This window comes from Rhincodon typus, chromosome 23 (genome assembly GCF_021869965.1).
Source record: "Rhincodon typus isolate 14 chromosome 23, sRhiTyp1.1, whole genome shotgun sequence".
Classification (NCBI taxonomy): domain Eukaryota; kingdom Metazoa; phylum Chordata; class Chondrichthyes; order Orectolobiformes; family Rhincodontidae; genus Rhincodon; species Rhincodon typus.
Window position 1 is genome coordinate 10,264,364 of NC_063354.1, and position 24,802 is coordinate 10,289,165.

General features: G+C 40.4%; 1 protein-coding gene across 1 annotated transcript in view; it reads left to right on the top strand.

Moving 5' to 3' along the window:
* The window catches only part of syngr2b (synaptogyrin 2b), a 27,515-nt gene extending 3,295 nt beyond the window's left edge, over positions 1-24,220 (top strand). Inside the window, exons 2-4 of the mRNA XM_020509808.2 lie at positions 7,311-7,548; positions 13,506-13,642; positions 17,908-24,220. Coding sequence (XP_020365397.1) covers positions 7,311-7,548; positions 13,506-13,642; positions 17,908-18,090 — 558 coding nt within the window. The 3' untranslated portion in view covers positions 18,091-24,220. The remainder of the gene's footprint in view (positions 1-7,310; positions 7,549-13,505; positions 13,643-17,907) is intronic.
* The last annotated feature ends 582 nt before the right edge of the window (positions 24,221-24,802 follow it).

Genomic DNA, 24,802 nt, shown 5'->3' on the forward strand with positions numbered 1-24,802 from the left:
TGCTGATTTAAACCATATAAAAACTGAAAGAACTGTGGATGCTGATTTAAACCATGTTGCTGCTGAACCTGGGAACTCCCTACATGGTTTATTTCAGTCTGGATAGTTTGCTAAGAATTTTAAAAGCAGCAAACCTGTCCTTTGGCCCTCCAGACTGAACTCTCCAAACATGAACTCTCCAAACATGAAGACAGGCTATGGTCTGTAGTGTTCCACTCTCTTTCAATATTAAGTGATTTGAGATGTCTTCCTATGTATGAAGAGCACTTTGAGAATAATAGGGCCCCTTAACGATCAAAAAGATCATCTCCGTGTGGAACTATGGGAGAGATACTAAACGAATATTTCACATCAGTATTTACTGTGGAGAAAAACATGGAGGCTAGGGAACTCGGAAATAAATATTGATATCTTAAACAGCCCACATTACAGAAGAGGGAGCTGCTAGAGGCCTGAAAAAAAAACAAAGGTGAATAAATTCTGGGACCTGATGAAGTTATTGTGGGAAGTTAGGGAAGAAATTGCTGGGCCTGTAGCAGAGATATTTGTATCATTTACAGCCATAGGTGAGGTGCTGGAGGAATGGAGGGTATCTACTGTTGTGCCTTTATTTAAGAACAGCTGTAAGTAGAAGCCTGAGAACTATGGACCGGTGAGTCTGACATCAGTAGTGGGTAAGTTGTTGGAGGGGATTCAGAGAGATAGAATTTACAAGCATTTGGCAAGGCAGAGAATGATTTGGGATTGTCAGCATGGCTTTGTGCATGTGAAATTGTGCCCCTCAAACTTGACTGAGTTGTTTTTTGATAACTTGACCAAGGAGATAGGTGACGGCAGAGCGGTGGATGGTGTCTGCATGGGCTTCACTAAAGTGTTTGACAAGGTTCTGCATAGTGGACTGGTGGGTAAGGATAGATCACATGGGATTCAGGGAGAGCTTGCCATTTGGATACAAAATTAGCTTCACAGTAGGAGATGGTGGTGGTAGAATGGTGTTTTTTGGACTGGAGACCTGTGACCAGTGGTGTTCTGCATGGATCACTGCTGGGTCCACTGTTTGTCACTTATAGAAGTGAATTTAGATAAGAATATAGAAGGCACAGTTAGCAAGTTCTTGCATGGCACCAAGATTGGTGGTATAGTGGACGGTGAAGAAGGTTATCTAAGATTACAAAAAGATCTTGATCAGTTGGGCTAATGGGATGAGTTGTAGCAGATGGAGTATAATTTGGATGAATGTGAGGTGTATTTTTTTGGAAAGATGAACAGGGTAAGACTTATACAGTTAATGGTAGAGCACTGGGGAGCATTGTCAAACAGACTAGGGGTTCAGGTACGTAGTTCTTTTGAAAGTTGCATCACAGGGAGACAGGATGGTAAAGACATGTTTAGCACGCTTGCCTTCATTGCTCAGACCATTGAATGTAGGAGTTGGAATGTCTTGTTGTGGTTGTATAGGACATTGGTGATGCCACTTTTGGAGTACTGTCTACAGATTTAGTTTTCCTGCTATGGGAAGGATATTATTAAATTGGAAAGGGTTCAGAAGAGGTTAATAAAGATGTTACTGGGACTAAAGGCTATAAGTTATAGGGATAGGCTGGGAATTTTTTCACTGGAGTGTAGGAGGTTGAGGGGTGACCTTTTGTAGAGGTTTATAAAATCATGATGGGCATAGATGAGGTGAATAGCGAAAGTCTTTTCCCTCGGGCAGGCATGCTGAAAGCTAAGGTGCGTATTTTTAAGGTGAAAGGAGGAAGTTTTAAGAGACTTGAGAGGTAACCTTTTCATACAGTGTGGTTCGAATGTGGAATGAACTGCCAGAGGAAGTGGTAGATGCAGGTACAGTTCCAACATTTGAAAGACATTTGGACAAGTACAGGATAGGGAGTGTTGAGGGGGATCTGGGCCAAACACAGACGAATGGAACTAATTTTAGTTTGATTAACCTGGTTGGCGTGGAAGAGTTGGACCGAAGGGCCTGTTTCCATGCCGCATAACTCTGAATGAAAATTGTTTCTTTGTTTTCTTTGGGGTGGTAGAGATGAGATTTGGAAGTTTCCATTGAAGACTCCAAACATAATATCTGGTTATAAATTGTATATAATAATGTCAGTAAAAGTACACGTTATAAATTACCTCAAATTCAAATTAATTTACACAATATGGCCCGAAACTAATTTCCCCTTCATGTGTCCCCTCAAACAAAGTGCTTACATTTATCATGGGCCTTTCATGACTTAGATTTCCAATGGAATACTCTTGATTTGTACTCACTGGTGTGATGCAGGAAGACCTGGTTGTCAATGAGGACACAGGAGGAACAACTTCAGCTGGTTTTAAATGTTGGTTTGGCATCTACAATCCCATCTGAGAAGGAAAAATGAGCTTCTATTTGATATCTTATGTAAGAGGCTTGCACGTCAGAAAGTGCCACACTGCCTCAATACTGCCCTGGAAATATCAGCCAAGATTATGTGCTCAAGTCTCTTAAATTGGATCTTGAGCTCACAACCTTTTGGCTCTGAAGCAAGAGCAATACAACCAAGGCAAGGTTTGCATTTGACTTCAGATCCTGTGTTCAAGTTTGGCCAGATAACAACCTGTTTTTTCTTCCAGTGTTAACTGTGCCATGGCTATTTTTGATAATTCAGCGTCCAATACTTGTGCCAACCATTCATCCTCCTACCCGTAGAATCTGCTCCTTGCATTACCACATTGAAATATACGAACACGTAAACAAGGAGCAGGAGTGGGCCGTTCAGCCCCTCTAACATTTTAATAAGATCTGATTATGGATTTGAGTTTATATTCTCACCTACCCCAACAACCTTTCACCTCTTGCGTACCCAGGATTTGTCCACCTCTGCCTTTAAAAATATTTGCGGATTCTCTTCCTGAGAAGTTGGCGGAAGCAGAATTCCAAAGACACTCAAGCCTTTGTGAGAGAAGACAAATCCCTACATTTGGTTTAAATGGACAATCCCTTATTTTTAAATGATGACCACTTGTTTTAGATTCTCCTGTAAGCAGATGTATCTTCTCCACCTCCTCTTTGCCAAGACCCCTTGGGATCCTGTCTGCCTCTGCACTTTGAAACTGCTATGAATACAAACCCAGCCTGTCTGCCCTTTCCTTAAAGACAGCTCCTCCTCATGCCTCCCTTTACCGGGTATTATTCTGGTGAATCTTCTGAATTGCTTCAATGTATTTACATCCTTCCTTTAAGGTAACCAGTACACTACACACAGTCCAGGTGTGGTCTCACCAGTGTTGTGTATAACGGAAGCATAACCTACCTGTATTTGTATTTGATTCAGTTTGCAATCACCGATAATCTGATTTTAGCTTTCCTAATTACCATTTACCTTTACCAAATACCAATATCTGCAGACCAGCCTTTTACAATTCATGAGCTTGGGCACCCCAGATCCCTTTACATCTCAGAACTCTGCAATCATTCCCTTGTGCTTGATTATTTTGCTTTCTGAAATGGATAATTTCACATTGTCCCACATAATACTCCATTTGCCAGACTGTTTCCCACTCAATTAAACTTTCCACACCTCGTTTTAGCCTCTGTATCTTCTTCACAATTTATTTTCCTACCTACCATTTTATGTCTTCTGTAAATTTGGAAGTCATACCTTTCTGTTCCCTCAAGCCTTTTAGACAACTATTAATCCATTGAGGTCCTACCATTGATTCTTGTGGTACACCACTTGTCTTTCACAACTTAGCATGTAACCAATTTATGTATACTGTTTCCTGCTAGCAAGCTAATTTTTCATCATACACCATTTAATGTTGTATGTAGCAAAGGAGCAAAATGGAGAAGTATAGATAAAAGTCCACTTGTCATTTCCTGCAGTCGCTTTCCTATCCTGCTACAGTCCTTCAAAATTACGGTTATGTAAGCTTGCTGCTTAAGTTTAGAGTCATACAGAATAGAAACAGATCCTTTGGCCCAGCTCATCCCATGTTGACCAGCTCTAAACTGAGCTAGTCCTGTTTGCCTGCATTTGGCCCATATCCTTCTAAACTTTCTTCTCCATGTACCTGTCCGGATGTCTTTTAAATGTTGTAATTATACTCGCCTCTACCGCTTCCTCTGGCAGCTCATACCATACGTGCACCACCTTGTGTGTGGAAAAAGTTGCATCTCAGGTCCCTTTAAATCTTTTCCCCTCTCGCCTTAAACCTATGTCCTCTAGTTTTGGACTCCCTACCTTGGGGGAGAAGACCTTGGCTAGTCGCCTTATCTGTGCTCCTTTTTATGACGTTTATAAACCTCTATAAGATCACTCCTCCGCCTCCTACTCTCCAGGGAAAGAAGTCCCAGCTTCTCCTTATAACTCAAGCCTTCCAGTCTCTGTAACATCCTTGTAAATCTTTTTTCACCCTTTCCAGTTTAATGCCATACTCTAGGAAGGATGTTAATCAGAATTGTATGCCGTATTCCAAATGTTATCTTAATAATGTCTTATACAACTGTAACATGGTGTCCCAACTCCTGTATTAAGTGCTGTGACCAATGAAGGCTAGCATGCCAAATAACGCCCTCACCACCGTCTATCTGTGATGCAACTTTCAAGGAACTGTGTACCTGCACTGGTCTCTCTGTTCAACTGCGTTCCCAGGGCTCTACCGTTAGGTGTATAAGTCCTGGTTTGTCTTGCCAAAATGCAACACCTCACATTTTTATGTGCATTAAACTCCACCTGTCACTTCTTGGCCCAGTTAATCAAGAACCTATTGTACGCTTAGATAACCTTCACTGTTCACTACATCACCAATTTTGGTGTCATCCACAAACTTAAATTATATAAATGGCTAACAATAGTGGACCCAGCACCAATTTCCTTGCAGCACGGCCCGGTCAGAGGCCTCCAGACTGAATAACAGCCCTCAACCACCACCATCTGTCTCCTACTGTCAAATCAATTTTGTATTCAATTGGCTAGCTTTCCCTGGATCACAATTTATGAAATATAGTCATGTTATCCAACCTTACTAACCAATCTACCATGTCGAAGGTCTTGCTAAAGTCTATATAGCCTTATTAGAAATTCAGTCAAGACTCCAGTCTCTCAATCTCGGGGAAAATTATAAATAGTCACGCTTCAATGCTATTGGAATGCAAGCATCGTGTGTTTCTGCATAATAAACAGTCATTGAGAAAGTGTTGGCAGTGCTATGGAAATACATACAGGGAGATGTCATGTGGAGTGTCTGTTTTTCAAATTCAAACCTAGGTTTGTCAAGGTTGCCAACAATTCAAAAAGTTGTTCTTGAAGAATCCAGATTAACGCCTAGGAATTAGTTGCAAGTCAACCCAGGAGAAACATCACCAGAGCATTATTCTCAATTTTGTGTGTGCGTGCGCGCGTGTGTATGTGTGCGTGCGTGTAATATACATTTCATACTTATAGGAGAAAATGTTTGTATGATTGGATCTTGCAGTTGGTGAGGGATCACATGATGAAACATGCAGGGAATAAACCTAGCCAGACTTGGCAGCTTACTGTTTCAGTGAAAAACCAATTTGATGCAAACATAAAACGAAGACCCATGACCTTCTTTGAAATATTGAGCTATGATTGTTGATCAAACCAAAAGATTACTTGCTGCCTGATTGCTCAGTGATGAATAAAGGCTCTAAATTTTGAATAATGTCATAGAAGTGGGGAAAGCTGGTTGCTGTTTGAACCATCAGATTCAATAATGTAGTCTTCCCCAATTATAATGCACAACACTGACTCCAGCTTGAAAACATGCTGATCTTGCGTTGCATGAGGACTTTGAAGCATTATTGTGAATTGTAATTGATTCTAATAAAATTATATTCCAGTAATGTTATTAAATTCTAAAAATATTAGTGCTGTCCAATGATTCAGAATTGTCTGATTATAACCAGCTTCTTAAGCTATCCATGTCACGGGTTTGTAAAGGATATTTTCATGCATGAGCATGTTAATCTTCAAGTCAGTTTATTTTAAGTAACATTCATATACAAGTTATTTTCCCCAAAGTTATAGGGCGAAGCTGAATAGGCTGGGGCTTTTTCACGGGAGGCTGAGGAGTGACCTGTGGAGAGGATTATAAAATCATGAAGAGCATGGATAGGATGAATAACAAAGGTCTTTTTCCTCAGGTAGAGGAGACCAAAACTAGAGGGTTTAAGGTGATAGGGGAAAGATTTTAAAAAGGGACATAAGGGGTAACCTAGTTGGTGGTGCATGCATGGAATGAGCTGCCAGAGGAAGCACTGGAGACTGGTACAGTTACAACATTTTAAAAGGGATCTGGATGGGTATTTGAATAGGAAGGGGTTAGAGGGAAATGGGCCAAATGCTGGCAAATGGGACTAGGCCAGGTTGGGATATCCAGTTGGCACAGACGAGTTGGGGAGTGTAGGGTCTGTTTCCATGCTGTATGACTCTGACTGTCTTAGTGCAGTGTTCTCCCTTATTTCTTTACTGCTGTTTAAGTAGTAGAAACCTGTTGGTGGCTAAGAATCCAGTTTCCAATCAACTCTGCAGAGATCTTCCTTCATGCATAAAAATAAGTAACAACTGCAGTCTGGCTTTCCAATTATGGATATTATCCAGGAAGTGCTGCTGGCCTACTCTTGCTTTATCTCCAGCGATGTGCATTATCCAGCTGATGGCATTGTATGAAAAATCGAAGCAACAGAAGAGCATTAAGCATGGGCCAATCTTTGGATTTCTCCCAGAAATGACTTAATATTTAGTGAATTTTACATAAAAGCAAGTTTACACTTTTTAATATGGATTTACTGACTAAGGTGGGTATGTTGCACAGATTTAAAAATTAAAATATTTGCATAGACCATCTAATCTGAATTAACCATTATTTGTCAGCGGTGTGTGTAAGAGAACTGTACAGCACACATTGAGAATAGGGAGTGTTGCGCTGGAGTACACGACTACCATAGCTAGTAAACTTTATTCGGGAGTCCCAGATACTGATTTGGAATCCGTGGAATTTGTGCGAATGCAGCTTGTTTCAGAACAAAACCTTTTGGAAGCCCTGAAGTTTACCAAGCGGTGAGAGTCATAGTGAATTTTATTGTGATTTGATTTTAAGCCACTTCAATTTTTAGACTTGCAACTGCAAGAGTGGGGTGTTGGTCACACACCAGCTTTCACGAAGTATGTGGTATTGTGGGCCTTGCGTGTTGTATTTAAGTTCTTTGGAACATCTTGCAGCCACTATAGTAATACATGCCTTTCTTTATCGCACATAATAAATTTGGATTGTGTTGTGTTTTTTTTCTTTTCTTCCAGGTCTTTTCAATAATTGTATTTGGCTGCATCACGAGCGAGGGTTACATAAATACACATCAATCTTCACAGCTGAACTGTATCTTCAATGAGAATGCGAATGCTTGTCACTATGGTGTAGGAATTGGTGTGATTGCATTTCTCCTCTGCATTGTCTTCTTTGCTCTTGATGTCTATTTCCCTCGGATCAGCAATGCTGACCAGCGCAAGCACATCGTTATGGCTGACCTTGGAATTTCAGGTAGAAAGTTGTTTGTTTTTTTTTAAATCACTCGCGGGATATGAGCATCACTGGCTGGGCTAGCAATTATTGTCTGTCCCTACTTTCTGCCTTAAACTGCTGCAATAAAATGTAGGGGAGGAAATAACACCTTTTGTAACACTGTATCTTAGCCAAGGCCAGGCTTCAGGCTATTGGTATCTGGGGCTGCCTCATAGGTGAGCTTATCATATCTGTACTGAAGGATTGAGTAAAGGCCTTGTTTATTTACCAAGGGAAGTCAGGAAAACTTAAGTATTTCTGCTTGTACACTAGAAATTAAATGAACTACCTATGAACAAAACTGTCCCATGCAATTTGAAGTTGGTTAATTCAACGTGCGGTTTCTATCAAACTAGACCATAAGAAATAGGAAACAGAGTAGGCCATTTGACCTCTTGAGCCTGCTGCACCATTTAATAGGATCATGGCTGATCTGACATTCCTCATGTCCACTTTCCCATAACCTTCGATTTCCCCTACCAAATAATCCGACAAGGACTCTGCCCCACACCTCTCAGTGGCAAGGAAACAAAGACACTCAACCCTCGGAGAAGAAATTCCTCCCGAACTTGGCCTTAAATTGACACCCCTTTATTTTAATATTATGCCCTCTGGTCCTAGACCCTCCCATGAGGGGTAATATCCTCTCGGCATTTACCCTTCAAGCCCCTTGCGAATCCTATATGTTTCAAAAAAATCACCTCTCATTCTTCTACACTCCAATGAATAGAGTCCCAATATGGTCAACCTTTGCTGAAAACACAATCTTCATGCCAGAGATCATCCCAGTGAACTTTCTCTGAAACCCTTCATTGAAATGATAATCATTCCTTTAAATAAGGGGACCAAGATTGCGCACAGTACTCCAGATGTGGTCTCACCAGTGCCTCGTACAGTTGCAGAAAAGCTGCCTTATTCTTACATTCCAACTCCCTTGAAATAAGGGCCAACCTTCCATTAGCTTTCCTGATTACCTACTGTCCCGGTGTGCTATCTTTGTGTTTTGTGCACAAGTATCTCTAAGTCCCTTTTTCGTGTTGCAGCTTTCTACAACATGAACCAGGAACATGTAGGCCTGGTTGTGTAACTGATTTTGGTCAGGCAGTGGTGCGCTACACCACTGCTTGTATCCTTGGAGCAAAACTCCAACAGTTCTAGTAAAAGTCAAAATACTGTGGATGCTGGAAATCTGAAATAACCACAAGAACACTAGAGGAACTGGGCAGGTCTGGCAGCATCTATGGAGAGAAGTAGAGTTAACATTTGAGTCTGGTATGAATCTTCTGAAGAGCAATTCTAGACTGGTCTCTAGATTCCATTTGCGCTTTTGCGCTATCTCTCTCAACCAGCTCTTGTGTTGAGATATGCCCATGCAGAATGACTTGGTGGCAGACCCCAATGGGTCCGTCCTGCAGGGTTCGATCAGGTTGCAGCAGAAGTGGGGAATCTTGTCAAGAAGGGAAGTGAAGGAAGCAACAGCAAAATGCAACTGTCTCCTGGGTGGTATTAGTTGACAGGCAATCCAACTTTTATTTCACATTTGAGTGTAGTACTTATTTATTGCTTTTCTTGGTTATTTGCATTATATGAAGTACTATTTTTCCTCCCCCTTATGGTGGATTTAATGTTGTGACACTCCCTGGACAGCTATGCGACCGTTGTGTCTGCAGTGACCATTGCTTCCAGCCATCTATTGAACCTGAGCAACAAAGTTTTGTAAACATCCTCCAACCTGTCATCTATTTCCGGTTTGTTTTTTTTTTTTTTTTACAACTCTTGACTGCAAGATTTATCCATTTAAAACTCAGATTCTGAATGTTTATTCCATTGCCAGAACCTGTTATTTGATTACTTTTTTTTCCACCTGGTTTTCAAGTTTATGTAAAAAAAAAAAAAAAAAAAAAAATGTTGTTTGAGATGTAAGTGTTGCTGGCTAGGCTAGCATTCGTGGTCTGTCCTTAATTGTCCAGAGAGCAGTTAGGAATCAACCACATTGCTGTGGGTCAGGAGTTTTGTACATAGCAGAGCAGGTAAGGATGGCAGATTTCCTTCCCTCAATGATATTTGTGAACCAGATGCCATTTTTACAAAAGATGTGCTGGTTAGGTGGATTGGCTGTGCTAAGTTACCCTTAGTGTCCTGGGAAATACAGCGTTACAGGGATAGGATAAGGGTATGGGTCTGGTTGGGATGCTCTTTGGAGGATTGGTGTGGACTTGATGGGCCGAATGGCCTGCTTCCACATGGTAGGGATTCTATGATTCTAAAAGAATCAACAGTGGTCACCATTTGGTTAGTTTTTAATTCCTGGTTTTTATTGAATTCACATCTCTCTATCTGCCATGATAAGATTTGCTGCCATGACCCCAGAACTTTACCAGTCCAGTGACATAACCACAACTTCACCACCTACCCAATGTCTGACATTAGTTACAGTTTTGTTGCTGACTCGCCGCTCTGATCCTGTCATATTGAATCAGTAAACAGGAACTTGACCCTCCCCTCTCCCCCCGCCCCCAAACACAACCTGCACCCAAAACAAAAAAGTGGTTAAGTGTGGTTTGCAGTTCCATCGCTGCAAAACTCTGACTCCTAGTCTTGGGTACAGTTGTGCTGCAGGTATGCACCTTGTCAATGCTTGATATGTCTTAAGTAAGCTGCTGCTTGTGGCTTATTTCTCAATACCCTTCACAAATTGATAAACTAAGTAAATTCCAAATATTGCTTCCTGAATTTAAACCTCATGTAGTTTTGTATCAGATAGTACAGGAATGTCCCAGGCCTGACTTTTTTAAACTTGCTTGACGATGATCAGGAGGAAGCAATAAGGTTAGTTACCAACTCGTTGCATGCAGTCTTTTGTTTTCAGTCATATGCTGCAAAACATTACGAGGAAATCAAACCCTGAGTATCAATATCATGTTCTGGGTGAGAGCAGAAAACTATCAGTCCATCTAACCTACTCTGCTCTTCGCATTTTTTTTAAAAAGAGAGTCTGCCTTCCCAGTCATACATTTCCAGCAAGTGGATGATTATTTGCTGATTGTATGTCTTTTAAAATAGTCTTTTTTTTTAATCCTGGCCCCTAAAGAATAGTCTTAAATCCACATTCTCTGTATCAGTGAAACTCTTTAAAGATTACTATCCTAGCTATCCTCCTCTTGTCTGAAATAAAAATTACAAGGATTGACAATCTTTCCCTATAGCTCAGCCCCCTCAGCATCAAAATCAGCCTCCTATGACTGACCTCGCTCAGATAAACCTACACTTCCTGCATAAGTAATGCTGAACTCGGTGCTTCAGTGCACCCTCTCACCAGGACCTGATACAGCTTCAGCATTTACCCCCTTAGACTTGCAGGTCATAGTCCCAGCTCTTGCTGCTGTAGCTTCACTGTCTGCAAGCACTGATCCTGCCTCTGGCCCATCTCTCAAAACACTGTCACGTTCCTACTGTCACCTCGAGTATATCACCAATTCAAACAACTTGTATTCTTGCTTCCACTTAGTGTCATGAATTGCACTTCCTTTGTTGAATTTAGAGGCTGTGAATTCTGCAGCAGGTGAACAGGCTCTGTCTCCCTAACACAGGAACAAAAACAAAGTTGCTGGAAAAGCTCAGCAGGTCTGGCAGCATCTGTGAAGGGAAAAAACAGCGTTAACGTTTCGGGTCCGGTGACCCTTCCTCAGAACCCTCTGTCTCCCAAATCCTGTTTGCCAGCTCCAAGGCATAAGTCAGGAGTGTGATGTAATACTCCCCACTTGCCTGGATGGGTGCAGCTTCAACAACACTCCAGAAACGTGGCACCATCTAGGACAAAGCAGCCTGCTTGATTGGTAGCAATCCCACTCACTGTCCCACCAGTACACACAATGACAGCAGTGTGTACCGTCTAGAAGATGCACTGCAGCAACACGCCAAGGCTGCTTTAAAACCTTCCAAGGCCACAGCCTTGTCCATCTTGAAGGCCAAAGACAACAGATTCATGGGAAAACCACTGTCCACAAGTTCCCCACCAAGCCATTTGCTGGTCTGAATGGTTTGGCAATATATCACCAACACTTCAACATCGCTGGGTCAAGATTCTGGAACTCCGTTTATAGTAGCACTGAGTTTCCCTATGTTCCACGGACTGCAGTGATGCAAAAAGCCAGCTCGCCGCCATTTTCTGAAGGACAGTTGGCAATTTTAAAAAAAATTGCATGCAGTTCCAACTGTCATCACGATTGGTGCTTGAACCTGTTCAGGTCTCTGTGTTATCATGTTGCAGTAAGCATTATCATCCCCTGCACGTTGTTTGCCATTTATAAACTTAGATACCTTGAATATTCCATTCTCCAAGTCAAAAGTGGTGCTGTCAAAATTCAGAGGGCCAGCCTCTCCTGCTTCACTACTTATACCCCATCATCCTGTTCACTAACCTGCAATCCCTTCAAGGAAAATGGTTCAAAATGTTCAGATGTAAACTGCCCTTCCTAAACCCACAGTGGCCGTCTGGCAATATCCTGCATTTGCAAATGCTTTTGTTTTTGTTATCATCTCAAAGTATTGGTCACTTTTTTCTCCCCAGTGCAGTTAAACCTTGTCAGGCTGCTTCATGGCTCCATCCCTTACACATTTTCCTTTCTTTTACATGCAGTGAAGTCACATTTTTCTACTTTCCACTCCAAGGTTCCGGTGAGATTTACAAGGATGTTGCCAGGGTCGGAGGGTTTTGAGCTAAAGAGAGACTGAATAGTCTAGGGCTGTTTTTCCTGGAGTGTTGGAGGCTGAGGGGTGACCTTTTTTATAGAGGCTTAAAATCATGAGGGGCATTGATTGGGTGACTAGCTAAGGTCTTTTTTTCCTAGGGTGGGGGAATCCAAAACCAGAGGGCATAGGTTTAAGGTGAGAGGGGAAAGATATGAGACCTGAGTGGCAACTTTTTCACGCAGAGTGGCGCATGTATGGAATGAGCTGTCAGAAGAAATGGTAAAGGCAGATACAATTACAACATTTAAAAGCATCTGTATGTGTATATGAATAGGAATGGTTTAGAGGGGTATGGGCCAAATGCTGGCAAATGGAGCTAGATTAATTTAGGATATCTGGTTGGTGCAGACGAGTTGGACTGTAGGGTCTGATTTCATGCTGTACAACTCTGACTCTGTTTAGAATGTTACTTGGCTTCAGTTGGATGTTGTGAAGGGGTTTTGCAGTCTCCTTAACCAACTCTGTCAACCTCTGACTGACTGAATTGGTTAGAATCTCGCATCTCTTCACTTCCCTAAATCACACTCTACCAAGAATTTGCACCTGAAAATCCTAGGCTTTGTTCTCCTCTTAACTTTGGCATCTGTTTTCTCCCCTTGAATAATTTTCTGACTTTTTTTAAAAAACCACTTTAAGTTTTACAAGTTTTGGCGGTCTTTTAGTATATGGTTCCTAACTGCTCACGCTAATGGTCAAACAGCTCTTGTCCTGTATCCCTCTCTTGCTGCTAATGTTTTTGAAGAAAGCTTTTGTTGTGCTTTATATTTTTTTTGATAGGTGCTCTTATTTTCTGTGTCACTTGCCTATTTTTCTCTAACTTTATTTCTTGAACTTCAGTGGATTTCCTCATATTCATAGTCATTCCCTACTGAGATCTACTCTTACATATGCATGAATCGTGATCTGGGGCACCACTGTGCAATCTCTCAGGATGTTTGAACTATCAGTCCCAGCATTCCTTTGGCATTGATATTGAGGTTCTGTGCTAGGCAAGGTGTGAACCCTTAATTTCATATTCGTATATCGGAGTGAGTGGTCGGTGGCTGACTGTTCAATTTTAAAATCTATTTTACACCAATCTCCAGTATGTGGAATAATGTGGGTTGTTGTCAGACTAATGTCTGCACTGGTGCTGATTTGTGAGTAGCTACTGATAAGTTTGACTGGTTTTGCTGTCCTCATAGGCTGCTGGACCTTCCTGTGGTTTGTTGGCTTTTGTTTCCTCACCAATCAATGGGTGTCCAGAACTACTGTTCCAGAAGTGGGTGCGGATAGTGCACGGTCTGCCATCGCCTTCTCGTTCTTCTCCATTTTTAGCTGGGTAAGTCGGAGAGCATTTTCTTACTGCTGTTTTCTTCATCTGTTCCAATAGACATGTAGAGACTATTTTAACATAAAATCCTTTGATGGGACGCTTTCCTCCTTCCAGGATAAGGCTTGTAAAAACGTGGTTGTTTTTTTTTTCAGTTCTTCAAGGAAAGAGAAAGTTGGGGGCGTGGTGTAAGAAAAGAAGCAATTAAAACATTGCAATGATGTGCCAGTATTTAGTTGGAAAATTCACTGGCTATAGCAGAGCCAAGTCATAATTTTAGTTTGATCCCTAGCCAGTATTGGACACCAAAGATGTTGAGAACTGACTACAATTCTGCTCTGGATCACTGTAGATAAAGAGTAGGTGAATGTCAGGGAGTACTATGATGTCTGCCCTGTCTCATTCTTGAGGAATAGCGCATAAACAGTACCACCAAAGATTCCAATGGATAAAATTAAAAGTGAATGAGCCCACAGGATTGCATCTCATCATGATTAAGCACCTCTGGATAGTTCCGATGAAGAGTCATCGGACTGAAACATTAACTCTACTTTCTCCCCACCCAGACCTGCAGCAATTTCTGCTTTTGTTTCAGATCTTCAATATCCGTAGTTCTTTTTTTTTTTCTTGTTTTCTTTTACCGGCCTACATGTGACATCAGACACCTAGCAATGTGGTTGACTTTTAATAGCCTCTGGAAGGGCCTATCAAGCCACTCAGTTCAAGGGCATTTAGAGATGGGCAACAAATGCTGATCTTGCCACTTCTGTGGAAGAATATAGTTTTAAAAAACTCCTACAAAGGGGGACAACTACAGGCTTCAAAAAAAGAGAAGTTCAATCTTGTCTAATTGCTGTTCCATTAGCAAGACCAGCAACATTTTTGATATTTGGGATTAATTAAACAAATTGAATAAACCATTTCATTAAAAAAAAAAGTCACTGTAGTTTATTTTTCTGGAAGACTTATGCAAGTTAATCTTGATGAATTGCAGAGCTGTGAGTGACATTGAGAATGGGTTTTGGGGTGATTTGGCACTTGGAACTGTTCTAACAGGTTTTACTGGAGAAAACCTGCAATACATTGGCTAACAGGACTATGTGGCTATACTGTGAACCACAACTGATTTAATTTAGTTCAAATCTGATGATTATTAATAAGGGCATCGAGTACAAGAAGAAGGTGATGTCTAACTTGTGTAAGACACTTGTTAGACCTCAGCTGGAATATTGTATACAGTAGTAGGGGCCTCCTTATAGAAAGGATATGAATGTATTGGAGAGAATGCAGAGGCAAATTACAGAATGGTTGTAGGGATGAGGAACTTCAGTTATGGGGATAGATCAACCAAAGTTCAGACTCTTCTCCTTGGAGAGAAGTAGGTTTAAGAAGTAAACTGATGCCTTTCAAAATTGAGTGGGCTGGATAGAGTAGATAGGAATAAATTGTTCCTGTTCATTTAAAAGGAACAACAGCAAAAGGATAATGGTTTATAGTGATTTGGGAAAAAAAACTAAGATGAAGTGAGGAAAAATCAGAGTACTGATGGTTTGGAATGCGCTACCTGGAAATGTGGTGGAGGCAGGTTAAATTAAGGCGATTGAAGACGATTATTTGGTTAAAAATAATAATGTGCAAGAAGCAGGCAAGTGACACTAGGTAATGATGCTGCTTTAATGAGCTGGTGTGGCACGATGTGTCAAATATTCTTATTCTACGCCTTTAAAGCTGCTGTCATTCTGAAGATGTAGTAACAATAATGGGACTGCTTAAATTTTTAAATAGACAAATAAAACAAAATTGAATTAAGGTGATCTATGTTCATTACAATATTTGTGTTGTTTTCTTGAAATTGAATGCATACCATTCGGATATCAATGTCTTACTGGATTCCTAAAAGCTAATGTGGAAACAATTATTCATTTAGGCAGACTTGTCAATTCATCAGTTGCTTGTTCTGGTGTCAGGTCAAATGATTACTGTCTGTCTTTATAAAAGAAGAGTTTTTAACGTGTCTGTCAGTAGAAAAATAATCCATGTGTCAGGTGAAATGAGTTTATCTCCAGGGATCAAGCCACCTCCCAAGTCGACTGCTTTGTATTATTTACGGGAGTGGTCTGAATTGTTTGACCGTTTTCCTGATGCTGCTAATTGGGGTCAAGAGACATGTTTTGTGTGTGGCTTGGGACTTTAAAAGCCTGTGAACTGAAAAACTGGTTTCATCAAACACCAGTCCATAGGAAACCTTACAGCAGTGTAATTTATGTCGATACTTCGCCTGAGAAATGAAAGTGCAGCATCATCAAAGCATGGCTTAAAGACAAGAAAATTGAGATTGCGAGATAACAAGGTGTAGAGCTAGCTGAACACAGCAAGCCAAGCAGCAGAGGAGCAGGATTCCTGAAGGGTCAGCTTTCCTGCTCCTCTGATGCTGCTTGCCCTACTGTGCTCAGCCAGCTCTGAGGAGCAGGAAAGCTGACCCTTCAGGAATCCTGCTCCTCTGCTGCTTGGCCTGCTGTGTTCATCCAGCTCTACACCTTGTTATCCAGCATCTGCAGTTCCTACTATCTCTGAAAAAATTGAGATTGCCATTAGTTTCAGTAGGAAACAGTTCTGATGAACTTCTCACTATTTTCCAAGAAGCTAAAGAGACAGTGCATCAGGAAAATAAGGAATTGCCTCTTTTAATTACACAATTAATTTCTTCCATAAGTTCCTCTTATGCTGTTCAAAGGTCTTTAAGATATCCACATGGTAGGCTAATGAGTAAAGTTAGATCATATGGGAATCGGGGTGAGCTTGCCAGTTGGATACAAAATTGGCCTAACGGTAGGAGACAGGATGGTTGTTTTTCGGAATGGAGACCAGGATGTTGTCAGGAATGGAGGGTTTGAATTGTAAAAATAAGCTGGATTTTTTTCACTGGCGTGTAGGAGGTTGATGGGTGACCTTTTTTATATAGGTTTATAAAATCATGAGGAGCATAGATGAATAACAAGGATCTTTTCCCTAGGGTTGGAGAGTTCGAAACCAGAGATCATATTTTAAGGTGGGGGAAGAAAGTTCTAAAAAGGACATGAGGGGCAACTCTTTTACACAGTTTGTGTGTGGAATGAACTGCTAGAGGAAGTGGTGGATGAAAGTACAGTTAAGCATTTTGAAGGACATTTGGATAAGTACATGAATATGAAAGGTTTGGAGGGATGAGAGCCAGACACAGGCGGGTGGGACTAGTTTAGTTTGGGAACCTGGTTGGCAGGGACATGTTGGACCAATGTTTGTGTTTCTCTTCTGTATGACTGTGTGTTAAATGGCACGAGTCCTCAAATTTTGGCCATTATAATGCACACAGTCTTATGATTTGTCACTGTCACCTATTTCTTTTTGCTACCACTGTGACAACCCCTGAAAAGTACCATCACCGCAAAATCCCCAACCTGTGGCCATACCTTCATATGAAATCTAAAGGTGCTTACAGGTGTAATATGACAAGCGGGTAGGTCAGTCGAGATGTCTGATCTCCAGTAATTGCAATTGGCTGTCGTGCTCTCTTCAGTTATGCAAAGTAGAAGGCTCTGTTAATAGGGAATGCACCAGCTTCTATCAGTATTTATCTGGGGAAGACCTATGGTGGATCAACTGTTAAAATGGCCTAAAATTGTTACCCCTGTTAAAGCTCTTCAAAGATGCAAGATGCTCTTTGAAGTTAAGACAGTGACAAATAGGGCGGAATCTCGATGCTTGAGGAGAGAATTCTATCTCTTTCCTTTCCAAGTCTCTTTCCAACTTGGATTGGGAATAATCACCATCGTTTCATTGTCACTGATTCAAAATCCTAGAAACCCCTCTGTATCAGCCTTGTGGGTGTACCTAGACCACTGTGTTGACGTTAGTGTTTCACGAAGACAGCTCATTTCTGCCTTCTAGAGGACACTTGAAAATGGACAATAAATGCTTGTTTTGCCAGTGACGCTCTCATTGCAAGAACTTTTGTTTTAAGAGTCAGTAATTAGCTATATTACATAACCAAGAATGGGAAGGGCACCGCAAAGAACACTGACTGGTGGACTAACTGGTCTGTGTGTCTGTGCAGTATGGTGAAAACGGCAATGAAGTGTGCAGCCAGCGTGATTTTTATGTACAGGAAAAGTGATCCACACTTTACTGAAATCCCTGCGCCACACATCCAGGCTCGGCTGTAAATCTTGATGTATGATGGAAAGTAGGGATGATTTAATTCCTGACCTTAACTCTTGACATTGCTTTCTGTTTAGGGATTGCTATCTTGCTTTGCCTACAAGAGGTATTGCATGGGTGCAGAGGACTTCAAAGAGAAATATGTGGATCCATCAAATGATTACCCTCCGTATCCCAATGTTACTGACAACTACCAGCAGCCGCCATTTGGTAACGCTGCCCAGTCGGAATCTGAGGATTACAAGCCACCTATGTACTAAAGCAAAGTGAGCAGTTCTGCCTGCAGCTCCTGGAGTACAAGGCAAACTGAACCATACAACGTCAAGCAGGAAAAGACACTCGCTGTTACAATAATAGTTTTTATTTCCAATCTTGCTTTACCCCATCGCCTCTTTTTTTTCTTTCCTCAGCTATAATGCCCTGACCTCTTGCCCTCCATGAAGATGGAACGTGTGCTGCCGGGTTTCCTGCAATACCCACTGGCCATCGTGTGTGTGTGTGTGTGTGTGTGTGTGTGTGTGTGTGTGTGTGTCACTGCGTCGCTATCACCTCCTCACAGTGAAGGGATGGCAAGTCTATGCTTGGCATCTGTAAGCAGCAGCCCACAGCTGCAAAGGAGAGTGTTTGACACAGCCCCACTTCCCTCCCTTCTCTTTTCAACTCTTCAAGTTAACCTTTCAACCTGAGATCCCATTCGTCCAAACACAAAGATGTTGCAAGTTTCACTTTCCAGCATTGCTCTTTCAATCTTTACTGTTTAAATATTATCATTATCTTGATAATATTGTATACTAACAGGATATTTTAAATGTATTCAGAACCACTTTACAGTTATTAACTAGGTAACCAGTCTTGGTTTTAATTGAGTTAAGAGCACTTTTTTCCACAACATGTAATTTACAGGCACCCAACTGTGTATGTTGCCAGTATATGTTGCAAAGCCTAACCCTCAAATTTTGGGACTAGGATTCTCCCTTCCATATGCTTGGTACATTTCCTCATTGATTGCATGGGTTTGGGAACTTGCTGATCAGAACCCTGATTCTAATTTTGCCAAAGGCATCATCAGCAAGAGCTGTTTATAGAAAATCATCTTGTTCCTGTGCTGCCTGAGACACCAGAACCACCAGCTTGATGTGATCCCTCTTGGCTCAAACTATTTTAATTCTATTTAAACTTCAATCAAGTATTGTCCATCAGATCCTCCTCCTGAAGCACTACCCAAAAAACCTTTCCTGAACAACGTGCTTTTGTGTTAGTGAAGTGCACAGGTCACTATGCACTGACAATTTAAAAGTTGCACCAGAGTGGTGTGAGCCACAGTCCCAAGGAAACGCTAGAGCTGCCCACAGTTGCTAAACGTGACTTGCATTGTAAAGGGAGAGAGTTTGGCAGCAGTAGGATAGGTAGAAAATAGAGGCCATGAGTGAAGTTAAAAAGTGGGTGCAAGCTCAGGGTAAAACTTCTTTTAGTGCAGCATTAAACACTCCTGATGACAGAATAGTGTCAGAAAATATCACTTCAGCTGAAAGGAATGATTTTGGTTTGAAGCTTCAGGCCTCGGTTATTAGGAACCGTTTTTACTTTGTATTTAAACTCTGGTTATCCATGATCTGTCATCGGCTAAGGAAATTTTGACTTGATGTAAAAAAAAAAAAAAATTGGAAGAATGTTTCGTAATTATGTTGACGACCCTCAATGTACCGAGTAGGGAAGGATAAGTTTAACATGTTCAGTCTAACATCTGCAGATCTTCCTGCTCTGGAAGTAAAGATTTCAGCAAACATTGTTCACTTCAAAGATGGAAGGACTATGGTGTGATGCAAAGTTTATTTGAGTACATGCAGATATGTGATAATTTGTGGCAGGAGTACAAGATGAACAACTGAAATGTACATAATCTGTGTTCTAATTGTAACTAGTTGAGAATTACAAAAGTTGAATTATGGAGGCAAGATTGGGATTTAGATTTATGATAGCCTGAGTGCAAAGGTTTAGGTGAAATACTGACTGTGAAGAAGTGAATTTAAGTTTGCCCATCAACTGCGTATGAATTCATTGCTGTTCTAAGAGAAGGATTTCAGTATATTTAAACCCCCCACCCCTTCACACTGCAACTGTTCTGTTTAGAAAAATTTATGCAGATTCTTAATGGAGTCTGACACTTTTGAATTTCAACATTAGATTTTTGAACTTGTGAAGATTGAATATGTGTCACAATCAGGGATTGGTTGGGAAGGATCCTGTACTTTTTTTACTTTTGCTATGGTGAATATGCTCATCAGCACTGTGTTTTTCCACAACTTAAAAAAAGACACTATAACAGATTCTGATCATTTCACTGCTGTCCTCGAGGTTAAAATTTCCCACTGGGTTTTCCCAATTGACAGATCTAACTTTTGCATCTTCCTCGTTTATCACTGGGACTGCTATTAATGTTGCAGCAGAGTTTGGGAGAAATTGTCAATTCCAAGCATGTATTGCCACTCAATAACAGACAGCCCTGCACTTTGAGCTTGCAAAAAGACTCTATTTCATGCCTGCGTACTTCACAAATATTGAATCGTTAAATAACCAGCAAAAGAAATTGGATATGGTTTGAAGCCTTTGTGAACTTCGAATGATTGTTCTATTTAACTGCACAGTGTCATAGGGAACAGTCTTAGGATATTGGGGTAGAAGTTGTACCAATCAATTGAATCATGTCATTGATTCATAAATTCCTGTGTCCTGGGTAAAAGAGACCCTAATAGAACAGTTAAATATCAATATTATATGAAACATACTATTGTGCTGCACATCCCTGTGTTCCCTTCTGATAGATTCCTCAGGAAGTGGTTCCCATTTATTCCTATGTGCTACACGTCCCTGGGACACCCTAGGCTGAGCCAAAATTGAACTAGTCTTTTTGCAAAGAGTTCAACACTTGTTCTGTTTTTGCAGGGAGGTTTGAACAGCTTGTCATCCACTGCTTATGGCTCAGTTTATCACATGCAATAGTAACCTTTTAAAGCATTCATGAAAAGAAAGAGCTCACCAAATGTTGGATGGGTGAAATAATTGATCCCACATTGATCTTCTGGCGTTTTCATTATTTTGTAGCTGGAATGTTTAGTTGGACAATGTGGCAGGTTTTTTTTTCATATTGGCAGGATGTATAATTGAGTATAACCTGTGCACTTGACATTACAGTACTGCAAGGAATTTATTTGAAATTTGGCTGGATTTCTTCATTTCAGATGAGTGGTGACATGTTTATAAGCATCTAAACTACATTGGATTTGGACTATAGCAATACTCTGTTTATGGATATATTACGTAGATCTTTGAACTGAGTAAGCGATCCGAGCTGCATGCACAGTTCGGGTTAAAGTAACCCAGGAAAGTGAAATGTTGTGGTTAAGGACAGGGACAAACTGCAAATCTGCTTTGGGTGGTTAAATTGCTTAAGTGTCAGGGGTTCAATCACTGAGGCAGAGTTACAAGGACTGGAGAAGCTCTAGACGTGTCTGTTATTGTGAAGGCATTAAATCGAGGCATCTTGTTCAGGGAAGATGTCAAAGATCAGATGGCATTCTTTCGAAGAAAAGTGCTTCTGGAGTTGTGGCCTATTTTTTTAAAACTCTACAACTGATCAAAAAAATAATTGACTCATCCTTAACACATTCCTGTCTTTGGGAGCTTTTGCTATGCACATATTGGCTCAATGAAAAGCATTACAAAATATTCTTTTATAATTAATCTGATCTGATACCAAACTCAAATCAGAAGTTTTGGGTACATGGGAGTCTAAGATGCCAGAGGGAGAGGTCCATTGTTCTTGTGACAATGGTGAAACCAGCTGCATTATGTGTGGTGTCCAGTCTTGATCTTGAGACTTTCATTTGCATTAGGAACAAAGCTTATTTATTTGTGATTTATTCCCACTGGGTTAGAATTTCTGTAATCTCTTCCATCCCAATATGGTTTGCAACAAGAAAAAAACTGGATCCAATCAGTTTGAACATCTTAAAAAGGTGTTTTCCAATTGCCTTAGTTAATCTTCAGATGGTCGAAATCTGAAATAAAAACAAAATGCTGGAGAAACTTAGCAGGTCCGACAGCCTCTGTGAAAACAAAGGGTTAACGTTCTGAGTCCAGTATGACTCTTTTCTTCAGGTGTTCTGAAAACTTATATCAGACTCTGAATGTTCACTGTTTCTCTCTGCAGAGATTCTGCCAAGCCTGCTGAGTTTCACCAGTTTTTTTTTTAAATTAATGTTCATTTGGGCTGGCTGGACAATATATATTCAAAAATAAAAAGATCAAATTTGACAACTCTCAGAATTGAACTTTCTTGTTCCAGAGCTGTACTTCTGCATAAAAGCAGAAAATACTCAGTACACCAGCCAGAATCTAAGCAGCGACACATTGGATTAATAGTTTGGATGGCTACTGTCCTGAATTGGCATGGTTAACATTTCACTTTCCTGCTATATATTTTCTGTTTTTGCTCATGTACTTTCTTTCCTCTTTAACCTCTACTTTGAGGTATTTATATTTTGTGCAGAGATGCTTTTCAAGAGCACTAGATGAATGGTAGGAATGCTGGGGAGAAAAGGTGTCTGGAACATGCATGTCCCAGACAGAATTATAGCTGTAAATAAACTCTGTTCAGGGCAGAAACAGAAGTTGCCAGAAAAGCTCAGCAGGTTTGGCAGCATCTGTGGAGAGAAAGTCTGAGTTAACGTTTCAGGTCCTCAGACTGAAACGTTAACTCTGATTTTGTTTTTTCTTCACAGATGCTGCTAGACCTGCTGAGCTTTTCCAGCAACTTGTGTTTTTGTTCCTGATTTACAGCATCCGCAGTTCTTTTGGGTTTTGTTTTGTCTCTTCAGGGCAGCCCCTTCAGTACTGAGGAGTTGGGAGAGGTTATTTAATTCTCCACGTTAAAATTAAAATCTGTCATTTCTGGAATCCACCAATAAATTGTTACTTTCATTAAGTTAGGTCTTTTTAGTATCACTTCATATTCTGCAATTTGTCTAATAGCCAAAATCACTTTTTTTTGTAAAAGGAATCTTTTGTATTTTTTAAAAACTACTGAAATGAGGGCTTTTAAAAGATGGGTTAATATGATGTAGCTTTTGGTTCGTTGTGGTTTATATTGATTGAATGTTAAATATAAAATAGTAATTAACCTGGCAACCATTGCACTGGGAAAGTGTTATGAATTAACTGGCAATTTGGTGCAAGACGTCTGCAGTACAGTTGGGGCCTGCAGATTATTGGCATTAATTCAGCATCCAAGTGGAGGGACTCTGGATTAGACAGGTCTGTTTGTCAGCTGCGAGCAGAAACCTCTCCTGCGACTAGCTTGCACTTGGAACAGATCACACCAAATTGCAGCAGCACAGCCTGTGTTCCCACTGTACTGTGGTGTGCAGAGCTGTAGCACAGTATGTAAGCTAGTGCCAATTGTCAGTTTTTAATCTATTAATTTTCACCTGAATCCACTGTATAAAGACTCTAACTATACAAAGCTCGAATGAACACTTTTTTTTTCTGCCTTTAATATTTATGCACTGCTCAGTTAAAGAACTATTGAACAGCAACTTGATAATATAATTAATATCTGCACTAGGAAGATAGCTTTTGTTGAAACAATGGGAACTTTCCAGGTTACTTAAATTTATAAAATTGGGGATCTTCTTTAACTTAAGCTAACAGCAATATGCTCAGTCTATGTTCATTGGTACAAATACCTCTTGTACCTGACTTGTTACTAACAATTGAAAAGTGCCAAATGGTGAAAAGTCTATTTCAGTTTCTGGGGAAGTGTTCTGGCTTACTTTTTTTTTATTATTACTGTTAGAGGGCTATGTGGTTTTATTTGTATAATAAGCCTGAGTTTTCACTTCTGATCACTATCCACTGATCCTCACCAAATTACTGATTTTAAAGCCTTTGTGTGGGGAAGAGATTCCTTTTAGCTGTGATCTCTAGAATATTCAAACTCCATGGACTGATGGATAACAGGAGCTAGTGCCTTTGGAAGAAAAAATGTTTTTGTTTCACTTCATGATGGAAGATTGTTGCATTTTAGTTGTCATTTGAAGTAATAGGGACAGCAAATGGGTGAGTATTTAAAGAGTAAACTTTGATTTTAAAATAAAGTGGATTGTACATGTAACAACCAAAGATTTTATTTTGTACAGCTAAAGTAGAAGAAACTGGTGTGACCCTCTACCATGTATATCTTGGTTCTCCTGCTGTGGCTTCAAATGCCTTTGTCATTAATATTGATTGTATTGGAGCTTACATTGGCATTTATCATTGGACTGAAGCTTTCAAATGAAGTTATTGATTATAATGCTCAAGCCACTGTACAAATAAACTTTTTCAAAAGTAGTGGCAGGTGTTGGCTGACTTTGTTAGACTCCTTTTTGAAAAAAAAAAAAAAAAGTCTTAAGACTAAGACCAGGTGGTCTGTAGTTATGATTATGCAGAAAATAAGCTTTCACTGTAGGATATTCAATTCACTGATAACTTCAGTGTATCCTACAGCATAGATAAAGATTGCAATATGACTCCCTGACAATGAAGGAACAGTGACATATTTCCAAGTCAGGATGGTTGAACGAGGGGAACTTGAAGCTGATGGTTTCTATTCCTTTACCTGTTGCCCTTATGTGGTCATTGATTTGAAAAGTGAATTTAAGGGATCTTGGGGCCTTGCTTGACCACAAGGCAGAAGCAATTTTTGGTTTAGGGAGTGGGAGATGATCATGGTTGATCAGTCCCCCATTTTGCTTTCTCCCCATACTGTATAACTGTATTTCTGTCCTTTTTGGAGAGAAATCAATTAATGTTTCAGGTTCAGTGACCCATATTCATTTCTTAACTGCTTTCTGTCACAGGCCCACCATTTTTGTGGCAAAGTCCTGTAAGCTTTGAAACTGGTTGATAAGTCGTGAAGCTCAACCTCAATGG